The sequence below is a fragment of the Lepidochelys kempii genome, chromosome 5 (assembly GCF_965140285.1).
Source record: "Lepidochelys kempii isolate rLepKem1 chromosome 5, rLepKem1.hap1, whole genome shotgun sequence".
NCBI lineage: Eukaryota > Metazoa > Chordata > Testudines > Cheloniidae > Lepidochelys > Lepidochelys kempii.
Genome location: NC_136384.1, coordinates 98,324,524 through 98,349,272, shown reverse-complemented (window position 1 = coordinate 98,349,272; position 24,749 = coordinate 98,324,524). Strand labels below are relative to the sequence as shown.

The 24,749-nt window shown below is 39.7% G+C and overlaps 1 protein-coding gene across 1 annotated transcript in view; it reads left to right on the top strand.

Annotated features, from left to right (window-relative positions):
* TMC1 (transmembrane channel like 1) overlaps window positions 1-24,749 on the top strand; it is a 90,178-nt gene that overhangs the window by 49,353 nt on the left and 16,076 nt on the right. The window contains exons 8-14 of the mRNA XM_073346113.2: window positions 1,174-1,272; window positions 6,149-6,291; window positions 9,864-10,008; window positions 12,152-12,346; window positions 17,788-17,967; window positions 18,696-18,848; window positions 20,404-20,532. Coding sequence (XP_073202214.2) covers window positions 1,174-1,272; window positions 6,149-6,291; window positions 9,864-10,008; window positions 12,152-12,346; window positions 17,788-17,967; window positions 18,696-18,848; window positions 20,404-20,532 — 1,044 coding nt within the window. The remainder of the gene's footprint in view (window positions 1-1,173; window positions 1,273-6,148; window positions 6,292-9,863; window positions 10,009-12,151; window positions 12,347-17,787; window positions 17,968-18,695; window positions 18,849-20,403; window positions 20,533-24,749) is intronic.

The following is a 24,749-nucleotide window of genomic DNA, read 5'->3' as shown; positions in this document are numbered from 1 at the left end:
GCTGTGATGAAGAGCTAAAAATAAGACGGAGCCACAGCAGCGCAAGGAGCAGGCACAGCTAGCCAGCCCACATATGTACCTAGGATCTTGAATGGGATTGTACTCAGGGCAGCTAGGCTCTCCCCCTACTCAGGCTGCCATGGCTAGACTCTTTTTTTAGAGTGCTAGCTTGCTTAGAGCTAGCCTGTGGTACATGTCTCCTCAAGCTGGAAATTGTACCTCTAGCTCCAAGTATAGACATATCCTTAGACATGCAGCACAGAATCTCATCCGTAAGGTGGAATTCAACCCAAATTGAAATTATCCCATGCAAAGGACGAGTATACGACTTAAGCAGGGCTCAAAATAGGACTTAAATGGAATTTAAGTGGTACATAGGTCTTGGGCTGGCCCCTAAATTTCTGCCATAGAGAATATCCTCTTGATTATACTTACTTCCAGTGTGTACATGTAAGTGAGTGCAGCAGATAACATCAAGCCCACAAAATTTATTTAGGAGATGACATTTTCCAAATGTTTTCTAATGGATGGACCAAATTCTGCTTTCATTAGGGTAGAGTAATTGAAGCCAATTGAGTTACTTTGGATCTACACCACCTTAAGAGCCTGGTGCTGTTCCCATTGAAGTCAAGAGAAAAACTGCCAGTGACTGCAGTGCAACAATATCAAGACCCAAGTGAGAGCAGAATCTGGCCTAGTACTTTCAGTGGTTGTGCAAACATCTCACCAGAGGCTCCGATACTTTCAGAATCCTAGCTGTCATCATCTGAAAACTATATGCATGTAATGACCCAATATATTTTCTATTAACAAAAGCAACAAAAGCAATAGCACAAGAAAATGAATTTGCATCACTGAAAGAACTCACTGATCTGATGAATATTTTTAACCTCTTTATCGCTGCTGAATATTAGAGGTACAGCTTAACATTCCATTGGTTTTTAGTAGACTACCATTTAATAAAAAATTGGCATGGAATACTTCAGTAATAGCGTCAATCATGATAAAAGGCATGAAGGCAGAAGATTTGGAGAGGTGGATTGCTATCAGTAGGCAGTTAAGGAGAACGCAAAGTAAAATCTCCAGTGAAGTTGGTTGCATCTGTATTTTATACTTCTGGTTGTTGGTGTTGTGTTTTGAGCCGTTATCTACATTCATCATATTTTGCTACAGGTACTGATGGGGAAACCATATGGCACGTTACCTAGAAAAACTGTCCCGAGAGGTGAAGAAAGAACTGCTATGAATTTTGCAACTTTGTGGGACTTTAGTGTAAGTGTGCATTATTGCAATACTGCATATTATCATGACTCTTTTGGCTCTAAAAGGCTTTGATTTCAGTGCTCAGTGCTTCACTGTTCAATTTCAGTAGTTTAATATGAACTGTCAGGAGATCATTCAAATGGATAGAAATCAATTCAAATCCTCTTTTCATTAATCCTGAGTATAGATGTTTCTTGATCTAAAAACAGAACGTATGAATATTCCATGTCCATTACTGTGTCTTTAGGAATAAAAAAGGAGAGGAATTTGGGAATAAGAGTCTAGACTGATTTAGTCTCTGGTAATTCCATTTCCTTCAGTAGAGTTGGACTCTGGATGAATTTGACCCTCTGTGATTATATGCATTTAGATTAGGGACATTCCCAAAATTCTGGTTTTTAAATATGCAAATATTTTAGCTATACTGGGATGGATGGCTGAATCCCTTATTGTTTCTTTGAAGCTCATCATATCCTTAAGAGATGAACCTCCTCAACTGAAAGTCTGAAGGTAGACTTCTAAATACCGTACAATACTTTTATTTATTGAAACAATATTTTCACCACCTTTCACACAGGGGAAACTTTTGTAAACATGAAATAAATTTAAGATGACTGTATGGAGGATAAATTCCATATTACGAGTCCAGAAATGGTTGTAAGGCAATGAAAGTCTCCGCATTGTCTGTCAGGCAGCTGCAGAGGTCATTGTAAGGGATTTTGTACAAACAAAAAAGGTGGAATAATCCAGTTATAGGCGTTCTACAGATTAATGGGAACAGCATTCAGATAATGGTGACTTTGACTGAAGCTTCTGTACAATCTCCCTTCTACATTTAGGCCTCAATCCTTAAAATCTTTATGAACATGCTTAACTTTAAACACTTGTTATGGATTTCAGCAAAGGTAGGTATGATAGATTATGTGGGAAGTGAAACTGGGACTCTGTTTCTTTGGACAATTTACAGCCAGACATGGCAAACTCAGTAGAACAGTTCATTCTCTTCATACTCATAAGCACTAGGAAAAGTTTTAAAAATTACTCAGAGGAAGAAGGAGTTAAAGTCTCCTTGGTTTGGACTGCTGATGCCAGGAAGGGTGATGAGGGCTGTGGGCAGTGTTCCATCCCTCACCCTAGGGAGTTCTGCCAGCTGGGGGCAGCTGTAAATTCTGGAGCATCCTAGGAGCCATGCAGACAGAGGCTGTGGTAGGGATTCACTGAATTAGCTCAGCCCTTGGCCATTCCTCCCATCAAGCATTGCCCACTTTCAAGCATGTGCTGGCTGCCTAGAGAGGGCCCCTGCCTTGTGCCACTTCAATCCCAGCCTTACCTCTGGCTCATGGCTTATTCCTCTGGTACAGTGCCTGGAACAGTGGTGGGCAACCTGTGGCCTGCTGGCTGCATGCAGTCCATCAGGGTAATCAGATTGCAGGCCATGAGACATTTTGCCGACATTGGCCATCTGCAGGCACAACCCCCCACACCTCCCAGTGGCCACGGTTCACCATCCTGGCCAATGGGAGCTGCGGGGGGCTGTGCCTGTGGACGGTCAATGTCAGCAAAATGTCTTGCGGCCCGCAATCACATTATCCTGATGGGCTGCACCACTGGCCTGGAATGAACTCTGGGCCTTTCGTTTACTTCTTTGGACAGTTTCAGCCTGGTAGCAAGCCACCTGTGGAGGAAGTGTTGGGTTTTTAAACTCTCAGCAAACAGACAGAATACCAGACTGGATGCATTGATCTGTATGCTGACTTCCTGACTTTTAATGCAATACTTCCAGGCTGACTCACTGAAACCCAGTGAATTTTTAAAATTTTAGTTTAATAAAGTGTTCAAAGTAATACATTTAGCTCTCTCCACATTGCCTGATGTAAAGCGGTAACTGGCCAGATGAGCTGATTTCCTTTAGTCCCAAAGTGATGACCCTTCTCTAGATCCATGAAAGGAGGTCAATATTCTTTTTTGGGTGAGCTCCTGGCCCATGACAAGAAGCAACTGAATAACATTCTGCAATCACTGATGTATGTCAGTAACTAACAGAGTTGAACTCCATTGTATTTGGATGATCAGGAGAGACAATAGTTGAACGGTAGTAGCAGGAGACACAGCAGTGAAGTCAAGTGGTGAGGCCTATTTAAAGAAAGAAGTATTGCAGAAGAGAGGGACCTTGGAGGAGAAAAGTGTGCCTTATAGCAACGTGGAAGCCCTTGTAAGAATAGTAGATCCTAGAAGAAGGGGAAGAGATGTTTATACAATTGTATGGAGAAGGTGAAAGAGAGAACACTTGAGAGAAAAGAGATGGCAGCAGGAGAAGGGAAGCTCCCAGTAATTGAGAAAGAAACGGAATCTGGCCTCTCTGAAAGAGAAAGATTAGCAAATAGAATGAAGGCTTGATAACTGCAGAGTACCAGGTAGCACAAGAAGCAAATGGGAGGTAGAGAAAAACAGTTGGCTATAAAAGCAAAGAAAGAGATAGTGAAAGACCTGGACCCCAAGAAGTAGTGGGGAAGACAGAACTTTGACAAATTAAATATCAGGCCAAAGAACATTCCCAAGGGACAATGAAACCTTTATCCAGACAAGGATGGGAGTGGGGACTATATAGCTGAGATAATTTTAGAGGCAAAAATAATTTTTTCAGATCCAAAATAAAATGATAAACTAATGTGTACATTTAAGCAAACATTTTTTTTTGTATTCTGAGTAATTTCCCAATAATATTTTTCAAAAATAATAAAAAGGGCTCTAAAATGTCTAGCAAAACATGTCTAGAAGGAAATTGTGCCTGTCCCGCTCACCCATGGGAATGTGGCTATTTTCATCCTGCAGAAATTGCTAAATTGCTGTTGCCTTTTGTATTTTAATCTTGAATTGAATGTTTTATATTTGTATATAATCTACAGATCAGACCCTACTCCACAGCAATCAGAATCTCAAGGCTCATTATAATCATGCATGCAACTAAAGAGAATATGCTTATCTGTCTTGTGTTAGGCTGTGGGAAGGGTGTAGAGGGAGACCCTATATTTATGGCTATTGCTTCACAGCTAAAAATATATCAGGCTTCACAGTTAAATACAGTGGGCAAAGCCCAGGAAACAACATTCTCAATTATTCACAGTGTAGGGCTCAGCTAAAAGCTTTAAAACACCTACGACAACACTGACTTAGCAGAGCATGGTGACTTTAAAGCTATTTTAATATGTAGTGTGATCTAAACAGCCATCCAGAAATGTATGAGGCTGTGTACAACTACAGATTAGACAACCCAAGCCCAGCATAAATTCTTACATGAAATTACACCATTTCTTATTAGAAGTATAGTAACTAAAGACAAACCTTCTCACTTTTCAGAGTAGCAGCCATGTTAGTCTGTATTTGCAAAAAGAAAAGGAGTACTAGTGGCACCTTAGACACTAACAAATTTATTTGAGCATAAGCTTTCTGAGCTGTAGCTCACGAAAGCTTATGCTCAAATAAATTTGTTAGTCTCTAAGGTGCCACAAGTACTCCTTTTCTTCTCACTTTTGGTGCTCTACAAATAAATAATAATATTCCCTTTAGCCTAGAATCAGATGCCTAATATTGTCTCTCCTGCATGCATATCTCTACAGCTGTTCTGATACCAATACAAATAAGGGGATAGGTCGATTACAAAACCAAGAAATCTGTGAATATTACCTTTAGTTACCATATATTAATATTTCATTTTCACGTTCACAAGAATTGCAAATGAGGTTCTGAAGACTGTGTGTGACTCATTTCAGACATTTTAAAAGCTCCAATAAATCAAATGCATAGTTTGTGATTACACAAAACAGAAGGATGTTCATCTATAGACATTATAATCTATGAATGGATTAATTTTAGGAAATACCAGCAGCTAAACAGAAGGAAAGTAAATGGACCTTTTAATTTAGGAGGACGAAAGAACTTCTCATTAGCACTGTCAGTTCATAATCAGCACATCTCAGATTCATCAGCAGTATATTGATAAATTACACTTTGGCATGCTGAACTCTAGTGTTTGATTTGAGTTAATTGGGCCCATTTGGAGCTTCGCTGCTGCTCTGCATGTGCTATGCTGTTCATCAAAGTGGTTTAAATACACTGCTCTCCTACAGGGGTAAGTTCTTATTCGAACCAAAATGGTCTTTGATCAGGCTAAGCCGACTACCTTGATTACTTTCAGACTCCAGCAATTGGCTATTAAATTGTTTTGAAAAAACAACAATTCAAGCCAATAGAAACTTCATTCATATGATTTTTTTAAAGAAATGCAAATTTCTCAATACCAACCTAATAATTTGTTTTATAAACTGTAGATACAAGAATCATTTCAGTATCCAATGAAACCTAGCTATCTGCTGAATGAAATTTATCAACTGTTAACCAGCACACAGCAACACTACCCAGTACTTTAGGACAGAAGTGAAGAATTTTATACCAAACTGGACTGGAGGAAATTTTAAGAACATGGAATATAAGTAACCAAACTTTCTGTTTTGTTGAAAAGCCACTTTCTGTTAAAACACACATAGAACCAACCAAAAAACCACTTGGATGAAAAAGCTTTCAGCTGCTATGTTGTAGATGAAGCGTTCAACCTATAAAATACCTGACAGGTTATGGACCTGGCAATCAACATGAGGATCTGAAAAAGATTTCTTTAAAGGCTCCAAAATAGAGCTGTTCTGAATTCTCACAGAATAGTCAGGCCCTAGCTGCCAGGTTTACCATAATGATGTCTGAGGATGTCATGAAGACATAAAAATGAATGTCTCTTTGGTATTCACTGCTTTTGGTGAAGTTTCATGACGTGGTGTGTGTATGTATGTATATAACAGGCTAGTTAAGCTGTTACCTGCCATGTACTTTTCAGGGCCTTGCACAGTATTCTGTGCTCTTTTACGGCTATTACAACAACCAGAGAACAATTGGATGGCTGAAGTTCAGGATGCCTCTTTCCTATTTCCTTGTGGGAGTTGGGACCATTGCCTATAGCTACATGGTTGTCATCCGAACGTAAGTTCCTTCTGTCTTTAGGGAAGTAAAGAATGAATTAAAATAAATGCAATTCTCTTCACAAAGGATGCACTATCAGAAATGATAATGTAGCAGTTTTAATAGCAGGATTGATGCAGTTTTGGTGGGACAAAGCTGCAAGGAAATGCTGGACTATATTAAAGCCATTTTATAATTTCTGAGGCCAGTATTTATTTATTTGTACCAGAAAGCATGTCTCAGTCTGGCAGAGGTGGGGAAAAAAATCTTTACTGAAGTAACATAACACTTTCCCTCTGCACCTTAAAGGTGTAAAATGAATGTATAATGCAAGGAACAAAGCTGTCGACCCCTCCTTTGATAATAGTCTGCATCTAGCACAATGTCAGATAACATCCAGGCCATGCAGTTGTTCCTCTTTTAATCATACCTGGTGTGAAGTAAATTAAAAGAAAAAAGGAAGAAGAGGAAAACACCTGACCAAAAATTCAGCTGTATAAGTCACAGTAAGCAGTAAATGATTCTCAGCATGACTATAGTGGTTAGTTCACATTTGCACAGTGGTGTAGCAGAATTAATACCATTGGTCATGGTAAAGTATTAGTGTCCTATGGCAGACAAAGTAGTCTCCAGTTGTGCTTTCTCCATTAAATTATATTTAGAGCACAATACTAAAAAGAGTAGGAAGAATATGGGTAAGTGGACAAAAGGAAAGGGAGGCTAGATAGGTTAGTGCACTAAACACTAGTACACTTCCACTTCTGGAATTCTGGGTTTAAATCCTGGCTTAGATCCAGAGTGAAAATGAGTTTGGTTGTCTTATTTTAGGGCCAAATTCATTACTGGTATAAACTGGGGCTACTCCATTGGTGGTATGCCAGTGGCGATTTGGTCCATAGTACCTATTTGATCACACTAGAAAAACCCCTTAACATAAGAAAGATCAATAACTGAACAAGCATACTGAAGTGTTTCTTTAGAACAAGCTCAGGATTGGAAAAGTCAGACGATCGCAAGTCAGGATTATCCGGCGCCCTAGTACAGCTGGGTAGTAGAAACTCACACACATCCTTCATGTGCTGTATCAGGCTGTTTGTTTTTCACTTTCACAAACACTGGATTAACTCAAACAATACATGGTTTCTTAGATAAGGTAAGCAGCATTCCCAAACAAAAAAAAATGGCCTCATTCTTTTTGTTTAAAATAATGTGTGTGTGTGGAGAAAGAACAAAACACTTTGATGCAGCAGGCATAGTTTTTGACCTAGAACAGCCTTTAAAAATGTTTCTTTGATGGTATATTCCTGAAGATTAGAAGATTCTTCTCACTGAATCCTCTCAGGGAATTATATTTGAGTGGCTGTCAACCAGAAAAAAGAATCCCTGTAACACAGAATCTCTGAGGACAAAACAAAGGGAATATCCTTGGAGAAGCATATACCATATGTGCTAAATTTCCATCTGGACACAGATACTAGTGCTGATCCACATTTAGGTAACCCTATATAATCTTTTGTTTAAGGCCATTTTTTCATTGCAATACAATAAGCACAGAAATTAAAACCTAGTGTCATTAGGGTTGTTGTTTTTGCTGGTGGTTGAGGGCAGACAAGAGAGAAAGAGGAGTTGACTATTAAGTTTATAGAAACCATTTTGAGTTAGGGCACAAAACAGCAACTCCTTCACTCACCAGCCCAACACTAAGTGGAAAAATCCACAGCCTTAAGGTTGCAGAATTCACATATTTAAGATAATTTTAGTTTCAAACTCTTAAGGAGTTTCCAGTGCATCATGCAGTTGGGGCCAGATTTGCCTGTCCAAGGAGTGGGTAGGAGATATGGCTGCCCATACCTACAACTATTCTGAAATCCATAGGCATTCTTTGCAGTTCTTGGGGCATCCTAGTGGAGTCTGGGCATTCACCCAGGCCCAGAAGCTCTATGTTACTCTCTGGGCCCCCTGTCTCCATACAAGAATGGCTCCATCTGGATTGGATGGTCAGGAATCAAATTACAGAAAGGTAGGTGTGATAGATTCAAGAAATTGACACAAGGAAGCTGTTGGATTTGTGGAGACTCTTGTGCCTTCCCTCATTCCTCTTTTTCTTCTCTGTAATGGTAAACAGTGGGTATATATATCCACTATCTAGTTGCTGCTTGCTTTAATAATGACCATGCAGTGTTTTTATATTCTTTAAATGCTTGTGGAACATAATACTGGAGAGTATTTTCCCAGATGATTTCCAAAGGAGAAGGGGATGATGAGGACAAGAGGTGTCAGAAGAGGTATTCACAGCAGGTTATTTTCATGCAACTTCAAATGACTAGCAGAGACAGTACACTGAGAAATCTGTGCCTCAGATACATATATGGTAACAGACTCAAAATTGGCTGCCTGGACTCACATGTAATATAATGCATACAGATACAAAACAGTAATTGCACACACGAAATATGCATTTTAATATCCAAATTCCCATGGTACATTGGCCAACTGCATGTTGGACCAAATCCTTCCATCCTACATACACCCCATACACTGAGTTGTTCACCAACTTTCTTTTTGGGAACTGGGGAGAATGAATCCTCCCACAACGTCTCAGAGAAGCAGCAGGGCAGAAGCTTCACAAGGCCCATTCAGAAGCCCTTTGTGCTATTAGTATCTTCTACCACTCCCACCCACGGTATCAACTCCAGAACAGCTCAGCTGCCAGAGACAACTCCGTCCCCACGGATGAGAAAGCAGGAATGCTGTATAGCAGACACAATTAGCCTGGGTTAATGCATATATGCTTTCTTGTGCATCTTAGGAGTTTTGTGGTTCACATTGTTTATTATTAATAATATGATTCTGCTCCACAGCATAACCTTAAAATAGAAATTGTTTTCCCTGAGCATGAAATTAATGAAAGTATCCAAGGCTAAATTTATCATTCCCTAGTAATGTATCCCTTCCTTGTGCTTAATGATCTGAATTAAGTAATAAAATATACAGCAACCTGACCATCAACATTAAAAGGCTGATAATACCTTGAAATAGGGAAGTTAGCAGTCCAAGGTGAAGTCAAGCCACTTAAGAAACAATTTGATATTGGTGGATGCTATTATAAATCCAGTTATATGCACATCACAGACTAGCAGTATAAAAGAAAGCAGCATTTATGATTTGTTTATTCGGTGCAACCAGATTTTTTTCCTGGCTAGTTATTAGAATTTATTTTTCTCTTTGTCACACCTAGGATCTGATCAGCAGCATTGTAGTGTGTTCTATAGGGTTCGGTTTAAGATAACTTAATCCCTCCCTCTTGATATTTTGTTTCCTGCTGAGTTTCTCATCCAACTGAATTTCTCCGATATGCTATTGAAGAAACAAATAAGAAATTCTATGGTGAGAAAATGAATTGACTCCACTGGATATGATCTATCCATCATTTCTTCATCATCATGGGATTGGAGTGCATTTCTTGGATTCGGGATGACACGGCATGATATTCTATGACATTAGTAGGAACATTTGAAAATCTAAATCACTTAACAGAGCCAGCTGCTTCCTTCTAACCCCGGGTTCTTTGTGCATCTTTTTGGCCTTTACAGAATGGCAAGGAATGCAAATGAGGAAGGTGGTGGGGATGATACAAGTTTTAATTTCAGCTGGAAAATGTTCACTAGCTGGGATTACCTGATCGGCAATCCTGAAACAGCAGATAATAAGTTTGCCTCAATCACAACGAGCTTTAAGGTAAGATATAGCTCACTAGAGAGTGGGAACCTGATTCTCCCTTCACACCAAAGTCAGTCGGTCAGTGAAAATATATCACTGTTAAACCAGCATGAGAGTGGAACTGTGGTATCCAGGCTCTTTCCTTCTCGGACTGCAGGGAAGCAGTCCTGATAGCAACGGCTGTGTGCTGTGGGATTGCTGTACATGTACTTGCAAAATGATTCCTGTGCAAAACATGTTTCCCTTCTTCTCCTCCTCACTATTCCTAGCTTCCAGTTTCTATGGTGCTTTTATTTAAAAAAAAATGTTTTGTTTGAAAAATGCTGGTGACATTTTGCAGCACTGACATCATCATATTCTCTTGCTGCTCTGAAGAGATACCATTAGACAGCAATGTCATTGCCACAAGGGCCCATTTGGCATGTCAAAAAAAAATTGATTCAGAAGTTTGACACCACACCTTCATCTCAGGAAGAAAAACAAGGTCACTTTGTGTTTTCTCACAACAAATGTTTTATTTTCAAGTGAACAGGGAAACACAGCCCAGTTCCCTGTGCAGTACAGCACATTCACTGACTGGACTCTAGACTGAGGGCTGTCTGGTGGACTTCAGTAATCTCTGGTGTGCTCGTGGGTGTGGGAGGGGTAGTGCAACAGCCGCATTGGCTGGAGGCACTCTGCCTGGGGAGTGCTTAGGCAGGCACCTTAGGACACTAGGGGGAGTGAATTCAGGAACCGCTTCTACCATGCACTTCATTTTGGAGATGCAGCATGCTCTCTTCTCCATTGCTGGTGTGGAGAGTGCAGGAGGCTGGGGCTGTGTTAAGGAATTGGAGAGACAAGAGCTCCACTAATTCCACACTACTCAGCCAGCCACACCCTCTGTGCTTTCTGGAGTACTGTCCAGGGTGCTAATAATCCCCTCCACTTTATGCATAAAGGGCATCTCTCCCCCATGCAAGTAATTTCACTGGAAGTTACTCAGGTCCTGTGGGTGGAGAATAAGGCCCAAGGAGCTCAAGCAACAGTGGCTCTTTGTGCAGATTCCCACGGGGGCTAGAGGGCTGTAAAGGTCTGCCTGTGTCCTCGCCTCACATTCTCCTACACCTACACGGGGGCAGCCAGGAACTGGCATGAAAAGAGTGAAAATCACTTGAGAGAGAGAGAGAGAGTAAAGTTCTTGATGGATATCACATGATGCAACCATCCTACCTTCATTTCTATAAACAGGCTGGGAACTGAACAGTCAAAGGGTGAATTCCTGGCCTCACTGAGCTCAATAGGACTTTTGCCATTGACTTCAAAGGGGTCAGAACTCCCCCAAGAATTTCTGCTCTCTCGTTTTCCTTATGTAATAGAAAAAAGTGGAGTAAAGAAAGCAGAGCCACATAGAGTTATTAGAAGGCAATAATCCAGCTGCCCTCCTGGGCGATTGATACATTTATGTACAGTAAAGTAAGAAGCTGTAACTAAACTCTCCCTCCACAAGAACATCTTGGTGACAGTGTGAGCTCTTTCTGCTGATGAAGCTAGGAAGGGATGGGGGTAGGGTTAGTTACTCAAGAGCCCTGAAATTCATCTGCACTCTACACAGAGTAATGTTGTGCAAATGTTTCATTTCAAAATCTGAAATCATCCAGCCTTTGTCTAGTCTTGGGTTCCTTTACAGAGACCCTTTTCAGTCCCCCTGAATTTCAGACCCTCAAAATGAAACCTTGCTGTCTCTGGAGAGACACATTTTTCAAGTTTCCCAGTTCCTTAACAAAAAGATTTCTGACAACTGGTCATACACTTATCCTTCTGGGTCTCCAAACTCGCAGCACCTTATGAATTCATAGTCAGTGCTGGCTTTGTTTTGAATTACAGCTTTGGCACGTGAGTTCAGGTGTAAGAGAATCTCAAAATGAAACTCAATGGGGACAAAACCATAGAAAATGAGCCTGATGATACCCATGCAAGCCAAATCCAGCAATGCCCCACAGCTCCAATGGAGATTTTGATACAATGTCACCTTCTTAAGAAACCTGATGCCCAGGAGTAAAGTCCATTCATCACAACTCATTGAAAAAGACTGTTATTTAGCAGCTGCACAGACAATATAGAGCCTGATGCTTTTCTTGCTGTTCACTTACAGCTACACTTTTGTTTCCAATAAGTGCAGGAAGCTATTGTGGAGGAGCAGGAGAACCGAAAAGAAGAAAACATTCACCTAACCCGATTCCTGAGAGTTCTTGCTAACTTCCTGGCCCTGTGCACACTGGCCGGGAGTGGTTACCTCATCTATTTTGTTGTGAGGAGATCCCAGAAGTTTGCCCTGGAGGGCCTGGATAACTATGGCTGGTGGGAGAGAAATGAAGTTAGTCCCAGCACATTTTATGAAATAGATGTGGTTTGAAGCCACAGGTCTCTCTCTCTCTCTCTCTCTCTCTGCTCTCCATGGTGCTTTTTTTTCTGGTAGTCTTCTAATTAGGGCTTGGATGGTAAATGTGTAACAAGGGATTTCCCTTTTATTTCTCTGTTTCCCATATTCATTAAGACAGTCATGTTTTGTTTTGCTTTTCAAAATGGCTTTTCACACCGAGCTCCCCCACTTCAATTCCAACCCTGACTATAAATTCCTCCATGCCTAAACCTGGCTAATTTCTTGTACACATTCAAAGCAACTAGTGACAGGGCCTCGCCTACTTTATTAATACAGCCTGTTAATGGCATTGTGCGGGTTAGTCAGAAAGATGGATGGGGTTGAATATTAACACTAACATTTCTGTTTTAAGCCTTTGTTATTGGTTTCTGCAGCTAAATACAAGCAAAAAGAGAAGTCAGAAATCACAGTTTCAAGCAAAATGAAAGTAAATTCAAGGACATAGGAGAGTTCCATTAAGTCTTTGGTTAAACATGATTTGTAACATTCACAAACACACACACACAAGTCTGGGTCTAACAAATGGAGCGCACTTCCCCACAGTACAGACCAAATAAAATTTGGGCCTGATTGCCCTCTTGCTTACACTGATTCTATATTGGTGTAACTCCACTGACTTTACTGTTACTCCTGATTTACACTGGTGTATGTGAGATTAAAATAACATATTTTGTTATAGGTAGCTGAGGCAAAAATTTTGTTCTGCCACAAAAAGGGAAGAGCATCAATTGGTGCTCTATAGCATTTACTCTATATAATGTTGCCTGGCTTAACTCATAGGTCACATTCACACAACAGCACCTGACCTAGCAAGGAATTGTAAACTATGATTTATTAAGAAGATTCAGTACCTCATTACAGTAAACCTCTCACTGACTCCATTGGGAGAATTTTCAGAGCAAGGGGTGATTAAGGAGTGATGAACAAGATGCTGTATTAGGCACAAATGATATACAATACTCATCACTTTCCTTGTAAAAAAAGGGTGAGACAGATTCTGTCTTGCAATCCAACCTTTTAACACCAGTCTGGTGGTACAGAGAGGCCAAAGGGTACAAAGCTTCCCTGGTACAATGGGTCCCCAGCTGGGCAGAACCAGTAACTATGCCATCCATCCTGGCAGCCCCCAGCAAAGTGGGGGTAGGGCATGGCCGAGTATTACTGTGCTTCTGCTATTCTCCACTGGCACAAGCCAGGCCCAGTGCAGAACTGTCCTCAGAAGTAGTGAGATCACAACTGACTCCTTTTATGGGCTGTAGCAATTGGATTACACACAACTGAGAATCTAGCCCATTCTTTGGAAAAGAAAAAAAGTAGACATTGATTTGTGGTGGGAGACAATGTTGCCTAGTGGATAGTGCACTGGACTGAAATTCAGTTGACTTGTGATCTACTCCTGTCAATGGCTTGCTGGGTGATGTGGGTAAGTTATTTTACTGCTTTGTGCCTCAGTTTCCCCATTGGTAAAATGGGGATAATAATCCTTACCTCCGTTGTTAAATGCTTGGCTATCTACTGATGCAAAGCCCTACATAAAATAATAATATATAATTTGGTAGAAAATATGTAATGGGAAGAAAATTCACATCCATAAATTCTCTCTTTCTATTGGTTTGTCTTTATCTTAAGTACTTGCAGAGTGTCCATACTACCTAAGCAATAAAGCTACTTAACAAAAGGCATATAATAAAAGCATAAAGAACATGTGGAAAGACAGACTGATTCAGCCAAAACAGTCAGTAATAACATTTGAAAGAGAAGGAGGTCTTGTTATATTAAAAGTCTTTCCAGCAGCAAAAAACAGATTTTACATTTAAGATCTTGCAAGCTCAAACACAATGGATTTTTGCAAAAAAAAAATACCTTCCAACTTATTTAAGAGCTACCAGCAGTGCGGATAGAGTAGATCACTGCATTTATATTTAAGGTATCATTAAGTCAACTTTCAGTCTTCATTCTAGACATCTCAAGGTTTTGCTACTATAAAATATAAATCTTCCTCCTAATTAATTTTTAAAAAATTGATACAATATTTACGTGGAAAATAGACCTTTATTACTGCCTTCAGTAGTAGGGAATATTAGACAAGGCTATTACTATTGCATTCAGCAAGAATGGAAAGAGTGATTTATATTTACTAAACAGTTTATTCTTAAACTTATAATTTAAACAGCAAGCAATCAGCATTCAATATTCATTGCTGGCATGATTTACGATGCTGGGGGCTTGTGTTTAGACTTCACCGCAGTCACAGCACTACTTACAAGATTCATAACCTCACTTAGCAGCGGGAAAATCAGAGCTGCTTGTGCAGCTGTTATTTTCTAGCCCTCAGAGTGCCCTGGAAAGGGTTGCTCTCCAGAATGGTTGACTTCTCAGCGAGGGGAAAGGATGTGTTTGGAGGTACAGTTTGCACATTAGTTAGTGGGTACCTGGTGATTATTGTTCCATATGTACCTTTACTCCCAGCTCTATAGGTGGACATTACTTTTCTAGGTCACTTCCTGCTCCTTGCAGATTTTTAGTGATTGGCAAAAATCCAGCAGTTATGGAGAAGCTGAATATTGGATAGGGTGGGTATCAGGGTTAATTCACTAGTGCACATGCACCTCTAGGAATGGAGCACCTGATTTCCCATTACATTACATTCTTGTTATGCCAGTGTAATTCCACTTAAACTACTGCAGTTACCCCAATGTAATATTGGTGTGAACAATATGGGAGAATCTGCCCCAGTGTCTGACCCTGAAGCAGAGCAAATGTGCAGGGTGAAGCATTGCTCTCTCCAGACAAGTATATTAGATGTAACTGAATTTGAGTTTTTGAAGAAAGTTTTCAATGAAATTATGAATTTCAATTAAAAAAGTGAAAAAAAATTCAAAGACATTTACTTGAAAAGGTTGGCATTTTCCAGACATCTAGAGAGGGCTTTTTTAAAGAAAAATTTTTGGTGAACAATTACATTCTGCCTACCTAAATCTCTTTTTGCATTTTTAATTGCACACCATATTCTTCACTTTCTGACTTAAATAGTCATAGTGTTGCTGTGTATTGTTTTATGACTTACACCTTCCATCCCACAAATGGCTGTTTTTCATTGATGGTTGTAATTAGCTAGAAGGATATTGCAGAACAAGACGGGGTTCAGAGACAGGAAACAAGAATGACTAGGGGCATGGAAAAACACGGACATGCAAAGAGATTGAAAAGAATGGGATATTTTACCTTAGAAAAGAGGTTAATAAATGGGGACATGATAAACGTATTTAAAATAATGAATGGTAGAGAGAAGGAAGTTCAGAAACTTCTGTTTGTTTACCCTGTCTCATAATAGAGAAACAAAGGAACAGTCAATGGAATTGAAAGGTGGTAAATTAAAACTGACAGAAGGAAATACTTTTTCACATAAAACACATAATTGGACTTTGGAATTTATTGCCACAGAATGATATTGAGGTCAGATTTAGCATGATTTAAAAAGAGGGACTGGACATCTATGTGATTAAGAAGAGTACACAGTTATGATAATAAACATTAAAAAGAGGGAAGAATTTTGGAAGGGATATAAATCCTCATACTTTAGGGTTTAAACCAACCTCAGATTATTAGTGGTTACAATGAGATTCCATTGGTGCCAGATTATCCTGTAACTGCCTATTGGGGAGTTGCTTACACCCCCCTTTGGAGCATCAGGTGCAGAACACTGTCAGAGACAGGATGCTGGACAAGACTGGCCACAAGTCTGATCCAATATGGTAATTCCAATCTACCTATCACCTGTGTTTGCATGTGTTTCTCTATCTATAGAGATTAGTTCATTGATTCTGTACTGACTCAGAGGAGCGTAAAGTTTCTTAAGCACTTCTGAGATTCTCTTAGATAGTCTATTATTATCAACATGCCTGTTTTGTTCAATAGCAACATCACCAATAAACAGTAAGGACACCTAACAATAATGTAAAATGATAAGAACCAATGTTCAGGATTTCTATCAAATTTAGCTATACCAATAGGTAAGCACCTAAGAACCATCATCTGTTAAATAAATAGCATACAGTGGTAAATAGATTTCGCCTTCTTCAATTATAAAGCCAGAAACTGCAAGGGATGGCAGCTACATACTTATTGTTTGTTCAGTTTTAACAAGTAAATGTGATTTCTTTATGCTAGAATTAGTTATTTAAATAGCGATAATTAAACACCTTTAATTAAACAGTTTTGAAATTCTATCATCATAAAAGCTCCAGCTATTCATAGAGTTTACATTGTGTACAAGCTCCATACAGAATATGCTACTGGTTGTCTATAAATATGAAAATCCAGTAATTAGCACTCATTAAAATAAAAAAACAGAAAAGCAGCAAATAGAAATGCCATTTAATTCTTATTTCTCATTGATGAAACTCTACGAGACACCAATGCTCTGTAGTTGCAAATGCCAGAGGGTAATTTTTCTTGCCTGCATAGTCCCTTTCTCGTGTCACATGACGTGTGAAAACAGAAGTGTAACCTCAGCTTTCTACCCTTTGTTATTAGGATGTTGTAAATTTATTATATTTTGTTTAAGTTTTGGAAAGGTAGGTACAGAAGAGGTTACATTTCAGGGAATTCCCAAGATATGTGGGAAAAACCAAACAAAAGAACAAAAATCTACTTCACCTACACTCCAGCAACCAACTCCTTATGAGTCCAAATGGAATTAGATTCAGTTTGTGGAATATATAATCCATACCGAGTTTCAAAATTATTAACAGATAGCTTTATGCTCTAGGACCATTCAACACAATACACTTCCATACAGTTATATAGATAAGTTAATACAGTTACAGAATGCTAATCACAAAAGGTAGAAAGGAGAGGACAGACTGGATTTGCACCTGCAATGTGGACAATCAATTACAGATAATTTAAGGGCTATATAAAGGCCCAGATACTGAGTTAGTGGTGCATTGTTCTAAAAATACCTCATTTTGTTTAAACCTAGATCCCTTTGGCAATCTATTCACCTTAACACACAAGAGGGGTGGATGTAACATGAAAAATTATTGGAAATGGGAAAATCCCTCAGATCTGATACAGAATTAGGCCTGAAAATAGGTGCCATTTAGAATAAAGTAACTAATGTTTTATTATCCCTTTCACTGCTAGTGGTTAAAAAGAACTTTAAAAACAGATATTAAGAAAAGTTCCTCAATTATCCATTTACAGTAGATTACAGCTGATTTTTCCCCACCTCCATCCCCCATATAAACATCATATGTGAACTCCCACAATAAGTTTTGTTTATGCACTGGGTGAAATGCCAGCTAAAATGGCAGGGGAAGAGCAAAATCCCAGGACTCATCTCTAACTTTTTCTTGTGTGATTCTTTGCAGGTGAACATGGTCATGTCTCTCTTGGGAATGTTCTGTCCGACTTTATTTGATGTAATCAGTTCTCTGGAAAATTACCACCCTCGAATAGCTCTGAGATGGCAATTGGGGCGCATCTTTGCTCTCTTCTTGGGCAATCTATACACATTCATCATTGCCCTGATGGATGAGATCAATCTCAAGGCAAGCTAACCAGGAAGTCTTCCATCACCATTGAATGTGTTTTTTTAAAAACTTCTAATGGCTGAAGTCAAGGATTCACAAGATGGGACTGTGACCTACAGGGAGACCGTTAAGGTGTTAAGAGGTTGTGACTAGAGCTGGGCAGGAATTTTTCAATAAAAAAAAGTTTTTTATCAGAAAAATGCTGATTTGTTGAACCTGAAACTTATTGGAAAAAAAGAGTTGGTTTAAACAATTTCCTCAACTCAAAAAAAAAATTGAAAAAAAAATTCTGAAATTGTCAAAATATTTCATTTTGACATTTTCAGAACACAAATCTCTCATTTGAACTGACTTCATGTTAAGAACATTAAGCTAGTTATAGTCAAAAATTTAAAGAAATGGTCAAAATCAAAACAAAACATTTTGATTGATGCAAACCTAATTATTTTTCATTTTTATTTTGCAATTGTTTCCCCAAGATCTTTACTTTTCATTGTGATTCAGGATTTTTTTTTTTTAAAAATCTCAAAGAAATTCACAGGATAGGTAACTTTTCCGCACCTCCCCACCACCAGCTCTAGCAGCGACCACTCCACCATGCCCATGTTGTTCCCTTCCAGTTAAAGGGACGGAACTTCTAGGGTGTTGGGAAGGTCTAGGAATGGGAAAGATTGAGAACCACTGAGTTAAGTTCATACAGCTGATCTGTTGTTTAGTAAAAACACATTTGGGATTTCTTTTTCCAGCTGGAAGAAGAGAAGATAGTGAAGTATAACATGACAATATGGGAAGCCAGCCTCTACAATGGTACGATATCAGAAAATGCCACTGCTCCTCCAATACAGGTGGATCCTGCAGACATCCCTAGAGGGCCATGTTGGGAAACAATGGTAGGGCAGGTAATGCAATTAATTTAGGATAATAGTGAATCTCTCAGAGGATTTTACATCAGCACCACTCTTTGTTTCTGTTGTCACCTGGCATTTCCCTAAAGTAGGAAAAGACCTGGGGATCGGGGAAAGACAGGGTCCCGTGTCACTCCTTAGCTAATGGGCAGAGAAATGCTTATTCCTTTTTTGAATCCTCTGAGGCCCTCACTGTTCCTGTTGCCCTCACACATTGACTATAGCTTGTAATGGTGACTGGAAACATTTCTTTTCTCCTCTGTTTTTCTATCCTCTTGGCCTTCTCTCTGTCTTATACAGCATGTTTAGCACTCATGAAAGGTGATGAATTTACCATGTGGAAGATGACTGGCACCATTTTGATTGGAATTCTGATCACCCAAAACCAATTTGTGACAGCAAAATTAGTGTGCCGAAAGATACATCATGTGTAATTCAACAAGACAAGTCTTACAAAATTGTGAATAGCCATCACTGCATTTAAGAAGTTATTTCTCCATATTTTATGGAACAGGTGCAATTGCTGCAATTTAAGACTGTGGGCAGTTTCAGGCAGCACAGTTTAGTGATGGATGTACCTAGCAGTTCTGTTTGATTCTGTTGAACATACATATTCATCTTCAGTATCCATGTTCTATGTGGCTTCTGTGATCTCCCCGCAGCCTGTTTTCCTCCTTTTGACCAAGTCTTATTCTCTCTCTCTTAACTTCCACCTTTTTCCTCTCTCTGAGACCAAATCCTCCATTGAATCCTAGCTTTTGATGCTCGAGTCACACTGCCAATTTCCCCATCTGGAAATCAGGATCTTCACTGGGAAATCTTACAGTCCTTCCAGAAAGCCCAGTGGAGATGTCACCGGTTGGGGGCAGCTAGCCCGGAAGACACTAACAGTTTAACAGACTCTCTGCCGGACGCACTGGTGCAGAATTACAAGCTGTGGAACTCAATCTGTTGTGTGCCTCAGAGGAACAAAGGTTTTAGTTCAGCAGCGCTTGAGACCAATCAGTGACAGTGACTGACTTTCTGGAAACCACAATAATAGGACCAAAAATTGAGGGAAGAGTAGGTCTGGGGTGAGGCCTGATAAGTGGTGAAGCATCTACTGGGGCATCCCAGAGGGATGTGGGCATTGAGCAACTTTTATGTTGAGATTTTCCATCTTCCTCCCTCTCCAACTCCTGTGGGAATTGGCGGGAGGAAAGAGAGGATGTTCCACCCTACATGTTTGAATGCTTAGTGTCAGGGGTAAAAAGGGGACTTAGGATATCATCTACGGGACTGGATTACACTCTGGCAGTCCCAGTTGGTAGTGGTCACTTAGCAGGCTGTTATTCACCATGTTACAGCAGTCCCAGCATGTTACAACAGTACAGCTTTAACATGCTGGGGGCCAATTTGGCCCCTGGCAATCCCCAGGGATCAGTAGGGATAGTAAAGGGGCAGAAAGTTCCCCTCTCTTCTAAAATGTGCTGAACACATCTGGGGATGTCTCCCAGTATTGTTTATTTATTACTAAACTTTCTCTTAAAAGAAAACATTGCATCAACAGGAATTTGTGCGACTGACAATCTCTGACACTATGACAACATACATCACAATTATAATTGGGGATTTCCTGAGAGCTGTCTTTGTCAGGTTTTTCAATTACTGCTGGTGCTGGGACTTGGAGTATGGATTTGTAAGTATCTCTCTCTCTCTCTCAATTTCATTGTCAGATTATCACTTGACATGTTGGTAGTAATTTGTATTTTAATCTTGAGCATCCCAAGTTTAGGGAAGACAAGACCCATCATCTTCAAAATCCCTGAACAACATTAAATATTATCTTTTCTCCTCTCCTTTTCTCTCTCTTGCTACTTTGCTTTGTTTATACACATTTCCATTTTAAAGGATCTAATCTATATCCTACTGAAGTCACTGGAAAGGCTTCTGTGAGCTGTAGATCAGGCTTTAAATGGTTTCTTTTATGACTAAGCCAGCCAGTGGGATGGGGGAAAAGCATCAAAGAACTGGTTTTAGATATTCTAGAAATTGTTTTAGTTGGAACACTGTTTTAACTAAGATTAATCATGATCATAGAACATTCACCTGATTTAATCAGTGACTCAATTTGTTTGGTGACAGGTGTATTCGGAATATCTAGAATGAAAGCCTGTGGCTTCATTTAAGTCTTTTGTAAAATCCCATGGACTTCCATGAAGCAATGATTTCATCCTTAGTCTGTATAATGTTTTCTAAGGCCAGTTCTTTCCTGGTTTCACTATCCAACAATAGAAAGCATTCAGAATTGAACTTGATGTAAACTTAAGTCTATGTCTACACTAAAGACTTCTTCTGGCACAGCTATGTTTGTCGGGGCTGTGAACCCTGTCTGACTAGATATGCCTGCAAAAGCCCCTAGTGTAGATACAGTTATGCCAACAAAATGGTGCTTTTACCAACATAGCTTGCTTTATTCAGGGAAGGGGTATACTGGTAAAGCATAGTTTTGCTGATATAAGCTGTGCCAACACTAGGAGTGCTTTTGCGGTTAGAGTATACAGGGATAGCTATACCGGTAAAGGACTCATAGTGTAGAAAAGTTTTAAGTGTAAACAGAGTTCCCTTACACAGTTAATTTCTTGGTATTTCTAGTGCACCCATCCTGGTGCAATATTTAACACCAACAATATTTAACACCAACACAGTAAATAGAATGCAGTGTGTAAAACTGTAATCTCTTTTTGTTTCTCATCCATCCCTCTCTCCTCGTATTATGCCATGAAAGTATGCATGGATGTATTATTACTTATATTAGAAGGTATCTTCAGGGGAAAAATGACACTGAGCCATTCAGTCGGGTTATTACTCAGGGACAGCTAGTGCAAGGTGATTAGGATGCTTGCCATTCTGGTTTCTGGTGGAAGAGTTCCATAGCTATGAGCCAGCCACTGAGAAAGTACTCTGTTGTGGCAAGTTTCAGCCTTAGCTCTGTTAACACCAACACCCCCCTGACAAATGGAGTTATTGTGGTTGGTCTCAAGAGAAAGGCAGTTCCTGAGATAACCAGGTACAGTCTCTGTAATGTCAAAGCCAGGCACATAAATGAAACTCAGTGTTGGACAGGGAGTCAGTGTGCCATGTGAAGCTCTGGAATGATGTACTCTCATTGCTCTGTGCTACTTAGTAGATGGGCTGCTGCATGTTGGACCAGCCGGAGCTTCGTTAGTCTTCAGATTTACCACAGCCATTGTGGTAAATGGCTTTACCACAGCCATTGAGCCCAGAGGTGAGGAACGCATGAATCATTGTGACCAATCTTACATCGGACAGAAAGGGGCACAGCCTCCTCACTGGCCAAAGGTAGCAACAGGTGTTTTGGGGTACTATGACTATTAGGGGATTCAGGAGCACTGAAAAGTCCAGAATGACTCCAAGCCTTCATGCCACTCTAATAATTGGAGAGCAGATGCCATCCATTCAGAGTGATGTTATAGATTTGGCCTGTTTCCCTCTTCCTACAAACTACTCCTCTGATTTGCCCAGTGTTAAGAGCAGCCAGCTGCTCTTCACGTAGGTGCTTATCTCGCTGAAGCCCTGGGAAAGGTGGAGGTGCCAGAGTTTGACGTGAAGGAGATATAGAACTGAGTATCATCTGCATATTGCTTGTACCAAAGGCCATGGGAGCACATGTACTATAAATCTTACTGCATCGATGATAATCACAGTCCCTGAACCAGAGTGGCAGAAACTCCTTTATTATTCTCTGCAGGGAATGTTGTTGGCTTTAGAAAAAAGATGAAAAAAAAATGCCAATTTGCTTCCTGGTGGTTTCTAAAGCCTGGCCAAATGCAAACAGTAAGAAATGTCACTTGTTAGATCATCATCATTACCCCAAAATATAATACTGTCCCGGATTCCTGGGAAAGATGTTACAGGTACTGTTTAAGAACAAGTGTCAATGAGGTGATAGAGGCTTAGGCCAAACTATGACTTTTAGCATGGGAATAATCTTACTAAAGTCAACGGGCTACTCACACTTAAAAATGGTGTGTGCTTCAGTACATTGCTGAATGGGCCCTCAACTTGAAACAAGTCCTGTTGCTCATTGTGCTCCACCTAGTGCCCCGGAGCCATTGCACCCGACTAAGAGATCATGCCTCTTGACCCAGCTACTTTGGGCATGCTCCTCCTCCCTCTTTCCCTGACTCATAAAAGATGTCATTTAGCCCTCAGAATAGTATAGACACTGCTTTACTCACTTAGATTTAAAGTATTAAATAGGCTGGTCTTAGTTTCTAGTTTTTACATTTGAAGCAGGAGATCTATTCAGCCATTTAGCTTTTCAGTTTCTCCAGTTAGTATTTCATACCACTGCCTAATTTTTGCTTCCCCATTGCTTTTAGCTACTACCTTCTTGTATGTTAAAAGAATAACAAATACATCAATAAAGCATAGGCTGGATGCTCAAGAGCTCTAATTAAGTGTGGACTAAAAGAGCAATACCTTGTCTCATACCTTTTACACTTGAGCAGGCCTGCCATGCACAGCTACACTTTGACAGGATAGTCACACACTCTTGATTGCGTGCCTGGGAATATGCATTGTCAGTGATCCTAGTCAGCAAATGGGAGGCTCAGATAAAATGTTAATGAAAGCTGAATGGAATGTTTACTTGGGAGTAAGCGGATTCCTTATTTTTGTTACTATTATTCAAGTGCCACTAATACATTTACTGGTTGATGAAGCTAAATGAACTAGCTGTGGATAATACAAGATCACATTTAAGAGATTTGCTCAGTTTACAAGTCAAAAGTGAAGGGTCCAGATTCACCGGTGCAATCTAGATACCTTGTGCTGCCCTAGTAATGTAAAGCAGCCAAAATCCAAGCCAATTAAGACAGGTTTATAGATGCTGTTGGAGCACACAAAGCAGCCAGAATTTACTAGTGAATCTGCCTCAGATTCTCCCACTATCAACCCTGTTGACACGATTTAATTTGGGGGAAAAAAAATCAAGCTGTGTTCATTCTGCCTCTTCCATGATCACTAGTAGTAAACTGAGAGTTTTGTTGGAATTGTATGAAGTAAACTAAAATCCACTTTATTTATCCATAAAATAGTGAGAATTTGTATTGGCTGGCAGTATTCTTTTACTTTAGCGCAAAAGCTATATAAACAGCATACATATCACAGTACTATATAGACATGTATATTTCATACAAAAAAGCTACGTTAAGAGAACATAAAGGTTGCAAAGTCAAGTACACAGGTTATAGTATTTCCTAAGGTTGCCTGTGCAACCTTTTCCAGAGAAACCTTCCCCTGGTTTCCCCCCCTCCCCCCAATATATTCTGACTAGCTCTAACACACACACACACACACACATTTACTTATACATAGATAAGTGCCCAAAGGTGACCATTCCTGGAATACTATGTCCAGTTCTGGAGTACACAATTCAAGAAGATTGTTAATAAATTGGAAAGAGTTCAGAGAAGAGCCATGAGAATGATGAAAGGATTGGAAAACACACCCTCTAGCAATAGGCTTAAGGAGTGCAATCTATTTAGTTTATCAAAGAGAAAATTAATGGTGACTTGATCACAGTCTAATTGCTTACATGGTGGGAAAAGCTGATTATAGAGGGCTCTTCAGCCTAACAGTCAAACAGATAAGAAGATCAATTGAAGCTAGACAAATTCAGGCCAGAAATAAGGTACACATTTTTAACAGTGAGGGTAATTAGCAAGTGTTAATTGGAACAATTTACCCAGGGTTGTGGTGGATTCTCCATTGCTGGACAGGATAGAATATATTTTCTAAAGAGATATCCTCTAATTTAAATAGGAATTAATTCAGGGAAATCCTACGGCCTATGTTATGCAAGAGGTCAGACTAGATGATCTCAGTTGT